Raw genomic sequence first — 11,622 nt, 5'->3', positions numbered from 1 at the left:
TTGTTGCCAAGGACACCTGTTATTGCATTTTATTTTATTTATTTTTATTTTTTAATAATAAATTTATTTTTTATTGGTGTTCAATTTGCCAACATACAGAATAACACCCAGTGCTCATCCCGTCAAGTGCCCCCCTCAGTGCCCTCACCCATTCACCCCCACCCCCTCCCTCCTCCCCTTCCACCACCCCTAGTTCGTTTCCCAGAGTTAGGAGTCTTCATGTTCTGTCTCCCTTTCTGATATTTCCTACCCATTTCTTCTCCCTTCCCTTCTATTCCCTTTCACTATTATTTATATTCCCCAAATGATATTGCATTTTAAACCCTTAAATTCTTTTATGAAAATCCTTTGCAGTATAGTCAGGATGCTGTATGTAAATTAATAAGAACAAATGGAGATGTTTCATATAACTAAAAGTTTGGGTGCACAGTGGTCAAAAATTTATTTAGAAGGTAAGTTTGTACTTTATTAGTTTATTAGTTTGTACTTTATTATTAGGGGAGAAGTTGTCATTTTTCCCTAAACCAAGGCAAGAGACTAAGTTTGAAATAGGGATCCTCTTGCCAGGTTACAAAAAGCTCTGTCATTAAAAATTATCTCTGTTCTAGCAGATAGTGTATGCACAAATGGCTTATTTTTATTTTTAATGATTTTACTACCCAATACCAGGCTCTCCATCTGACATTTATATCTAGAAAAGTTAGGAATATTTTAATTTTGTAGGAAACTAATTTGAATTTGGCACCTAGATTGAATTATGTTGGATGTTTTTCATAGAAACTGGTGCATTCTCTTATTTTGCATGGTTAGCTCTTACTTGCTCATAGTTCAGCTACATACTGGGTACAAATGAATCAATACTTTGATAGGCATAAGTTAGACTTGCTATAAATACTAGGATTATCAGAAGACAAAAAATGCTGGATCAGAAGTTGCAGTGTGACAGCTTGCTAATTGTATCTGCCCCACAGATCTAGTAAGTATTTTGAACCGGTTGCTAATGCTTATAAATGGTTTCATATAAAACTTGATTTCTAGTTTCTCTTGAAAAATGAAACATGGGCACTAATGGATTATATACATATTAATAGTGAACTAGAACTACGTGGTGGCTATTCTTTGATAGGCAGGGTAAGTGGTCTCCAGTTTGCCACAGTTCCTGCAATACTTTTATGACCCTCTTTGCTCATTTATGTACATTTTATAGACTATTTTTTTATTTATAGGCAAATAAAAATATAAAAAGCCATGTCTTTTTCATTGATACATTAATGAAGACATCATAAACTCCTTTGCTTTATTGGGTTTTCTGGCACATTCATTGCCTTAAAAATGTGGTAAGAAATACAGAGACATAAGAAGCAGTAAATATCCCAGAGATAGTAACTTCTTCCCAGCTTTTACCAACAAACCACTATTTTGGTTGGTGAAAAAGATGACTGAAAAGTTTTATACTTCCTGGAGTTCTACTATCTTACGCTGTAATTTCTTTAGGTCTTTTTGTACTTTATATTTCTCTAAATCCATCTTTGTTTTCTGTATTTGTTGAAGGGAGTTGAGAGAGTCGTGAATTGATTTAAATCCTAGAAGAGAATATGAGAAGAGATATGCTTAAATTAAACAGTGCTTTGGAATTCTTTTTTTAAACAAAAGTTGCTAATCAGCAGTCTCGTCATAATTGATCATCATTTAATGAAAAGCATATTAAATTCCAGTAAGACCAGTCTAAAAGTGTACAATAATCCATTTCTTATATGTCCTAAAGATGCATTAATGATAGTGTTTCAGCTTGTATCTGGCTTCATTGTGAAAATTTAATTCAGTTCCTCTGCCCCTTGCCCAAATATATTGCATAACAAAATAATTCTATATTTCAAGAAAGATATTAAAATATTTTCTTCTCTCTGTGTATTTTGATAAGAAATTTGGATGATTTTTTTTAAAGTTCTTGTTACCAAACTGAAGATAAAGAACACAAGTGAGATTTTTTTTTTTATGATAGTCACAGAGAGAGAGAGAGAGAGAGAGACAGAGACACAGGCAGAGGGAGAAGCAGGCTCCATGCACCAGGAGCCCGACGTGGGATTCGATCCCAGGTCTCCAGGATCGCGCCCTGGGCCAAAGGCAGGCGCCAAACCGCTGTGCCACCCAGGGATCCCCACAAGTGAGATTTTAAAACTTCTCAGAAACTAACCTGTTGAGGGACCTATGGAGTGGCCGCCAGCTGTTCCCCCTGCACCCACCCCATAGCACTTTGTCTCTCTCTTATGCAAGTCTAGTTGCTCATGACCAGGACCTACCAGACCTCGAGCTTCTTAGGGTACCCCATTTCTTATTCATTGGGCCTTTCACATAGTCATTTTCCAATATATTTTTATTAAAGGCATAAAGGAGCACACCATTAATTTAGAATTCTCCTTTGCTAGAACTCCAGGTTAGTAAAATGAAAAAACATAGATTGTTAAGTTCTTCTTTAGCTCATCCTGAATGAATATAATTAAACCTCTGGTCCTAAGGTAGAAAGCAGAGCACTAAAAGAAGGGCCAGTTAAGTTTTGGATATGATTCCTGGCCAGATAATTCATTATTTTGATTTGGCAGCGAGATAGGGGGATAGGGGCAGTGTGCGTCAGATTTCCAGGCAGCAAATTTTACTTACATGCTAGGAACATCTGGCAAAATGAGGGCATAATATCTTTCCAAGACACCTTCAATTCACCTCTGTACAGGACCAAAATTTGGGATAATTTACATCAATTTTTAAAACTAGAAGACAGAAAATGAGATGAGTCTTTCTTTAAAAAGGAACCTCTGGTTCCTGGTAATTCCCTCAGGATTGTGACTTGAGGCAGATGGTTGCTCCACAGCACCTATCCCATGTCCTTCCCTTTGACAAATTAGATGAGCCTTTCAAATTAATCCCCTTTGATGTAAGCTCAGCTTGACACTGCTGCCATTAGCCTCCTTAAGAAGAAAAGCAGTCATTATACTGGACTCTGTTAATTCATCTCTCTTTCCCTCTTCTAAAGGTCAGGTCTCCAGTCTGACATCTGTCCAGGCTCATTACCTGCAGTTCAATAAGGGACATTTGATTTCAGGTCCTAATTTCATGATACACCACAAGTCAAGTCTTGATCGCAAGGACTTTGCAAGTATAACAATGATTCTATGATCTTAGTTAAAAAAAAAAAAATCTCACAGCGTTGGTCAGCTTGTGACATTGCCAGGTCCAAATGAAGAATGTGAACTTGTTTACTCACCTTCCAATGGTATGCTAACGTTTTGTGGGATATTTAGAAAAGTCAGATGAAATACAAAAGGATATCGATAATGACAAGACTGATCCATGGTCATGAGCTCAAAGTAGACAACCCTGAGGGACTGGATAAGCAAGGACTGGTGTTCTTAATCAAAGGTGTCTGCTCACCTGATTGATATTCATTCTGCATTTTCTCTAATTCACCCCAAATGTGCTTTTCCAATTGGTGCATCTTTTTGGACAGTTTATTTTCTATATGCTTTACTTTGCTTAGTTCTGCTTCCTGTTTCTCTGTGTTAATGAAATTCTCTAATTTGCTTGAAAGCTGCAATAGTTTTTCTTTCATTTTGTTTTCAGATTTTTCCTATAAAATAAGATATCATGTGATAAAACTCTGCAGAAAACAAAACTTATGAGGATTTGTTTTTCAGCTTAGAGAATGTTTTTAACAAATTTGCTTTTCCATGCTAAACATGAAAAATCCCACCAAGTTCCCTTGTATCTAAAACCGTGTTCACAAAGATAAGAGTTCATCTCTTTGGCCTTGTTTGTAGTTTCTAGAATTCTGCATGTGATGGGGGAAAGAAAGGGCTGTGGTCTTGCTGAAATGCCTTGAGGATTTGGAGTTATAGTCTAGTGTTTAAAGTAGTGTGGCCAAGGGAACACCTGGGTGGCTTGGTGGTTTACTGCCTGCTTTTGGCTCAGGGCGTGATCCTGGGGTCCTGGGATCGAGTCCCATGTCGGGCTCCCTGCATGGAGCCTGCTTCTCTCTCTGCCTGTGTCTCTGCCTCTCTCTCTCCTGTGTCTCTCATGAATAAATAAAATCTTTTAAAAAAAAATTAAATAAATAAAAAAAGAAGCATGGCCAAGGAAGGCATTTTAGTTACTGCTTGACCTAAGGTCCTTGGACATGTTCCTGTTAGGGTGTCCATATTCCCTTAAGCTTCATATCTCCACGTGGACACAGTTCAACTAGAATAGTGATTCTCAACTCCTGTTGCCTATTAGTATCACCTGGACCATCACACCATCCTCCTAATACTGTGATTTAATTGGTCTACAATGGAACTCAGGAATTATCTAGTTTAAAAACTCTCCAAGTGATTCTAATTGCAACAAGGTGGGGACTCATGTGGTCCAGATTCATTAGCTTCTCTGTGCCTTCTTACCTCCCACAGGGAATTTGCAAGCAGGAACCAGGTGAGACTGACTTAGCTCCTGTGGTTCTCCTGTCTTTGGTCCTGCCTGCCTCAGGGAGATGGAGTCCAGCCTCTCTCTTACTTGTGGTAGGAAGTTTCTGCCTGCAGGTGACCCTGTGGTCACCTGGTGCTGCTGGTGGATGAATCTATCTAAATCCAGGAGGACTAGCAGGCCCTCCTGGCTGCACACCTGACCACATGGACTTGAAAAATCTTATCAGTGATAAAGGTGTAATGGTTATCTCCATCTCTTGGACTCCTATCTCTGTCAGCTGCCCAAAGCCCGTCTACCGAAGTTCCAGAAACATCTTATTTGGATCCTTGGCAAGGCTGGAAGCCACTGGTGACACAGATGGCTCTGTGCTGCTCTCCTGTTGGGGCTAGCAGCTGGGCCAGCAGAGATGGCTGGAGTGGAAGGGCATCTATAGTGAACAGACTCCTCTATCCTGTAGTCTTGCCTCAAAGCTGAAGGGTTCTCTATAAGGTTGGATCTGGAAAAGGAGTTTTGGAAACCTTTGGTCTACTAATGAATCTTTGGAGAGGTAAACTGACTTGTCTATGGTCAAAGTTTTTAGGCTTTATTGCACCCGAGCATCACCCAAGGAGCTTGCCCGGAAGCACAGATCCCCAGGGGAGGACTCAAGGGGTCTGATGCTGCTCTGAGTTGGGACCAGGAATCCATTTAAAACAAAACAAAACAAACACCTCTCTTTTGGTTATTCTATTATGGATTCATGGAGCTGCAGAGTAGCACACAGGACCAAAAAGCAGGCCTCTGGATTCCTATGCTGGTGCAAAAAAGGTAAGTTACTGACACAGTGAAGTTACTGTGATGTCAGAATGAAACTTTAAAGACCTTTACTCACTACTAACATCCAGACCTTTACTCACTACTGACACTACTCGCTACTAACATCCAGACGACTATGCAGCTGTTTACTTCATGAATAACAGATCTCCTTACCAGTTTCTCCTGGAGGAGCTTCAGACATTGATTTATGTGGCCAAGGTGGTCTTTTTCATAGTTGATGAACTGGTTTTTTGTCCATTTTTGATGGTTCTCAATTTCCTCACATAGATTATTTGAAAGTGAATTAAATCTAAGGGGAAAAATATTTCAACTTTAGTAGGTAATTTTGAACATAAAACCAAAATTTTGTATTGAAAAACTCTGCAGTTTTTTTCAGATGATAAGGCTCAAGATGCCTAGCACGTTCTTATGAGTTGACGTGTGAGGTGGGGGTGAGGGAGCACATTCTGGTCCCTGCCCTGAGCTTGCATTCAACTGCTCATAACACCCCTCCTCAAACTTTAAAATACACATATACACAATGACAGACACACAGAAACACGTGTATCATCCATGCAGATTTCCTCTTAGGGCCCAGGATGCTTTGTGTGGGTGGAAGAAACACTGGTAACTCACTTGGGATGGGGATATCTCTCTGTGATGGGGGTCAGCAAACTCTTTCTATAAAGGGTCAGATAGTAAATATTTCAGGCTTTGTTAGCCATATGGCCTCTGTTGCAACCACTTGGTTGTACAATGACTCAATGCTGTCATTGCAGTGGGAAAGCAGCCACGTATGATACAAATAACATGGCTTGTTTATAAACAATGAACACGGTTGTGGTCTAATCTAACTTCATACACACTCACATTTAAATGGCATATAATCACATGTCATAAAACATTTTTTTTAGTTTAAAAATAGTAGAAAGTGTGCAAATCATTCTTAGTAGTGGCAGATTTGGCTAAGGGTGGTAGTTTGGGGTCACTATCCCAAGACCACAAGACCCCAAGGGTCACTATCAGGCTGGGGGAGGAGCTGGGCCAGAGAAAAGTCACACATAGGGAGTGGGGAAGGGAGTTGGAAGAGAGCCCAACAGGACTTTAGGAAAGCAGAGTGTCCACGGGAGACAGTCCTTGGTTGTCTTGTCTGTCTCAGGTGAAACTTCAGTCAAGGCGCCATTGCTTCCAGTGGGGCTCTGTTTGTGGATTCTTTGAGGGGTGGGGTGCAGGGAGGGCTTAAAGAGCTGTTGAGTGACTCACGTGGGGGCAGAAACGGTTGCAGTTGGCTAAGGTGCCGGGAGCAACTTCTGGCATCAAAACGATGCACCACAGGAATATTAAATAACAGAGAATGAACGATTTTTGAAAATGGAAGTGGAGGTTATTACAAAGAGTAAAGGATTGGAATCATATTATCATCATTTGAAAAGTCACTGTAGAGTGGCTGAGGGTATGAGTAGAAAGGAGCATCCGCAGCTAGCAGCCTTGAGAAATACGGGTCTGAGCAGAGGTGGGGTGAGGGGGGGACTGCTGAGTGGTCTCTGTACGTCTTCTGCACGTGACTTGCTTGTAAGATGTCAATTTCAAATTCCCTTTTAGAAGAGGCGGTGTATTAGGCAGGTGCAACGCATGTTGTTTGTTATTGAAAATAGATTACCTAATAAAAAGTGGGTGGCTTGACATAATCATCGCTGTAATGTTTTCAGGACAAATTATATGCAGATAATTTCATTTGTGCTATTTATCATTGGAAACTGCTTAAGACATGCTAGACGTATATTGTATGTATATGCCTCTTTAGCTTCCCTGAAAAAGTATTCGAACTAATATTTGTAAAAGACAGGTTATATGAGGTCATTTCCATTTTTATTTAGACCAATGGACATTAAACAATATAGAGACATTTTTGGTTGTCACACATTGGAGGTGTTGGTGACAGGTAGAAGGTAGAGGCCAGAAATACTGCTAAACATCCTACAATGCACAGGACAGCCTTATAAGTAAGAATTACCTAGCCTAAATACCAATAATGCCCATGTTGAGAAACCAGGATTTAGATGGTGAAATCAAGGAATGGGAAAAGTTAATTTTCCAGTAGTTATATTAGTTGTAGAATAATAGCTGAATTCTAATCTTCATCTCTGTGACTTATCACGTTTTTTTAATATGGAGAGAGATTTTTCACATAGAAAGCATACCTTGATTCAGGTGAGTACTTTAACTCTTCATTAAGAGCCTGCCTTTGGCCACTCTGCCTGTTCTTAATATAACCACAATTTCCAGACACCTGTGCTCTAGCTAACAGCTGATGAATCTCAGACAAATACATTCCCAACTGATACGTGGACAGCCTCATTTTAGCCAAGTGTTTCTTATGTCTGGAACACTCTTCCTTAGGATACATAACGGCCCCTGCCCTCATTTCATTCAGATTTCTATTCAAGCACCACTTAACCACCTTAACAGAGGACTTTTTTAAAAAACCACTCTTAAAAAACCAAAAGGTTTTATTTTCCCCATCACACTCTCCCTATTCCTTTACTTTATTTTTCTCCAAAATGGTTATCACCATGTGATGATTATATATATATATATATATATAATTGGGGTGCTGTCTGCTGCACTAGAACCTAAGCTCCACCAAAGTATTTTGCTTGGCTCACAGTGGTAAATAATGGCTGGAATATAGAAAGTGTTCAATGAATAGTTGAATAAATGGATAAATGATTCATTCTTACTCATTCAATACCTTTTACTAGGGCTGTTCACAAATAACAAATCATACACTTGCCGAGCTATTTAGAAATCTGATCTTCAGTGTTCATCTTCCCTTTCCTATCTCTGGTGGAAATATATTAATTAATAGTGATGGTTAAGAGGGACAGTAAATCCCCAGATAATCAAGAGCTAGCTTTGCAGTTGGGAATCCAGCCTTCAGTGTTCACCTTTACTGTGTGTGTTGTTAAGAGCATTTACTCTCATTACTGATACAATATTAACATCCCTCGGAACACCAGGGAACCATTAAATGTGCCCAAGTAATATCTTAGAAGCACATATCAGTAATTAGAATTCTGAAATTAAAGTCATAATGAGTTACTACATACGATCATTTTACTCCAAGGTTTTGCATGCAATTGGAGACTCACTTTACTGGTAGCCGCCAAAAGTCAGACTCTGGGTAGTTTATGAAAATATAAAAGAATTTTATATTTTAAAAGCATTTTTTGGGGATCCCTGGGTGGCTCAGCGGTTTGGCGCCTGCCTTTGGCCCAGGGCGTGATCCTGGAGACCTGGAATCGAGTCCCACATCAGGCTCCTGGCATGGAGCCTGCTTCTCCTTCCTCCTGTGTCTCTACCTCTCTCTCTCTCTCTCTCTCTCTCTCTCTCATAAATAAATAAATAAATAAATAAATAAATAAATAAAATAAATAAATAAATAAATCTTTAAGAGCATTTTTTTTAAAAAGCATTCTCCTGGAAAGATAAAAAGGATAAGCTAAAATAAAAGTTTATATAAATCTCGTTCTTTCCTTAGGCTTTCCCCTAACAGAATGGATGTGATTTTCCAGGAAAGAATTACTTTTCTATGAATTATAGAATCTACAGTTAAAAAATCTCAACTAGAGGAATTTATCTTGGATGATATTCACATTTTAGCTCCCAAATCCTCTATTCCAATGGTTATGGTAGTATCTCTATCAGGTATAGGTGGATATGGATAGGGAGGGAGGGAGGAGGGAAAGAGGTAGATGCATGGATATATAGGGGTTTTTTTTCTTTTTCAAAAAACACAAAAGTCATACTTTTAAATTATAGCCAGAGACCTTACTAGGATAATGTGAGATACAGTTTTTATAAAAATTTTATAAATTTTATATTGATAGGATCAAGTTAATATTCATGTCAAGGGCAATAATAAGGAAGAAAATTACAAAGGGTGAAATAAAATTTAATGGGGACCTATAGACCTAGCAGATGGCTGTGGTGAGTGTGAATGGTGAGGGAGAGTGTGGGGCGTGCAACAATCATCCTAGTGACCACTGTGGTTATAGTAGACATACATGAATGAGGATATAGCCCCATTCTGGCCCCTACCCCATTTTTTTTTAACCAGTTCACTTCTGTCTTAAAGTCATTGTCTTGCATTCAATAAGTGATTGAGCTTTTCTGGAGTGTATGAAAAGTTTGAATTCTTGGACACTCTTTTAACAGGCTGTCAAGAATTCAGATAATGGCTTCAACAAAGTCAGTCTTTGGAGACTGAAACTAAGATTTTTAAGTTTCATGTTAGAAGAAAGAAATTAATTCCAAGAAACATTTTTTTCCTACTAAATTTATACCTATATACTTAAACTAAGTTCTTCATGTCCTGTGGTTTCTAGTGATGCTGATAAAGAGCAACTCCACCTCCATTCTGCTAGGAAGCCTCTTATCATTCCATATTGTACTTGAGCTTAAATCTCAACACCTTCAGAGCCTCATACTTTCATAGTTTCAAGCAGATGTGATGTCCATTCCCTGAATTTCTGTAGCACAATTAGTTTATCAATGGTTAGAATTGTTAGATGGAGGTGTCATAGATCTATAACATAATCTGAGACTTGGAGTCAGACACTTTCTAACTCTGTGACTTTGGGCAAATTATTTAGTTTCCCTGACTGTGCTTCCTCATCACTAAAATGGGGATAAGACCCACCCTGCAGAGCTGAATGCACCTGAATATCTCGATCACTCAGTGATTATATATTTATCAATAACAATTAGTATATTTTTTTATATCTGCCTACTGATATACCTCATTTAACATTGTCTTGTTACTTATGTTTAGCTTTTTACCTATTTATGTATTTTTCCTGCTAACTATATGTGGCTATGATTTTGTCTTTGAATATCCCAAAACACAACTTAAACATTCTTGGTTCTCAAAATATTCATTCATTGATTTATTCATTGGCTTCTATTTGTGTCTGAATGTGCTGGGTGCTGAGAACACAAAGATGGATGAGACACATCTTTGACTTGAATAGTTTGTAACTTAATACTGTGGGGAGATTTTCAAAGCTGTGTGGGGAGATGTGAGTCTGTGCATTTGCTTCGTTGATTGAATAATTTTTCTTTTCTTATAAATCACTGTCAATTAAACATTGTCAGCAGCAAGAACTATCTAGGGAGTGACTAGTAGGTACCTCCCCGGCCAAACCCTTGCTAAAAAACAGGCATATTTTATGATGGCTAAAATATGGCTTAGTCTATAGGCACTAAGATGGCTTAGTCTATAGGCACTAAGTTGTTGGCTTAGGACATTACTTAGCTGAACATCTGACTAAGACACTTCTGGAAAAAGGAGGCTCAGTGCACTGGTTCAGAAGAAAGAATGTGTGTATCTCCTTTGTCAATTCGAGTCATCAGTGCCAAAAGCCTGGGAATTCACTAAAAAAAACACAGATAGTTTTTGGGCTTTTAAGTTCTATATAGGATATATGTTTAATTGATCGTTAAACTTGAAATTGTTAAAGTTTCTAAATAGTAAAATTGTTCAGTTAAACACACTTTTGAATGTTATTAAAATAATTTTAATTCCTTTATTCAGAGAAAGTTGTTTCTTTTTTTTAAAAAAAGAAGCAAATACTATACCCCATTCACTTTAATTTGAAATATGCTCTGAATGGGAAAGAAAAAAAGAAAGCCCTATCCACCTTACATCCTCTTTGAGGAAAATATATTTGCAATACATACCTCAAAGTGTTAATATCCCTAATGTGAAGGAAGCCTACAAATTGATAAGAAAATGATGAAAATCATGATACAAAATTTGACAAATGATAAGACTGGGCAATTCACAGAAAAGGAAATTCATTGGTGAAGGGAAAGCAAATGAAAACAAGGGATGCAATCTTCATCCTTTTATTGGAAAATATTTATTTAAAAATCCAGTGTTGGTAAGAATGTAGAGAAAGGTGTCCTCATATATTGCTGGTGGAAGTATTGAATTAATTATAGAATATCTGTAAGTTTAAATATTATGCAACTATTAAAAATAATGTTAGAATAGTATTCACCAATCTAGAGAGATAACTAAGATTATTGTAAAAAAGCAAATTTTTGAGTAATGTGAATAGGATGTATTTTTAAAAGCCATGCTCTATCTATACATCTAATGTACGTTATATAACATATATAAACATCCTTTTTCTGTTAGATGTTTATATTAACAAGGAGGAAAGTAGGGAAGGACATAGCCTTGATGTTACCGTGGGTTACATTAGGAAGTTGAAATGAAGACCTTTTTTCCATCTTTGTTTAATTTTGTTACTTTTTAATTATAAAAAATTGATGAGGATTTAAACAAAAAAGAGTCAGTTGTGTATT

At 37.8% G+C, this 11,622-nt stretch overlaps 1 protein-coding gene across 1 annotated transcript in view; it reads right to left on the bottom strand.

The window, feature by feature from the left end:
• Positions 1-1,449: 1,449 nt before the first annotated feature.
• The window catches only part of FAM81B (family with sequence similarity 81 member B), a gene marked incomplete at its 5' end in the record, with an annotated part of 54,524 nt that continues 44,351 nt past the window's right edge, over positions 1,450-11,622 (bottom strand). Inside the window, 3 exons of the mRNA XM_055312761.1 lie at positions 1,450-1,583; positions 3,427-3,622; positions 5,422-5,557. Coding sequence (XP_055168736.1) covers positions 1,450-1,583; positions 3,427-3,622; positions 5,422-5,557 — 466 coding nt within the window. The remainder of the gene's footprint in view (positions 1,584-3,426; positions 3,623-5,421; positions 5,558-11,622) is intronic.

Source organism: Nyctereutes procyonoides, unplaced genomic scaffold (genome assembly GCF_905146905.1).
Source record: "Nyctereutes procyonoides isolate TBG_1078 unplaced genomic scaffold, NYPRO_anot_genome, whole genome shotgun sequence".
In the NCBI taxonomy this organism is placed as follows: domain Eukaryota; kingdom Metazoa; phylum Chordata; class Mammalia; order Carnivora; family Canidae; genus Nyctereutes; species Nyctereutes procyonoides.
The sequence above is the reverse complement of the archived record's forward strand: the minus strand, read 5'-3'. Positions and strand labels throughout refer to the sequence as shown.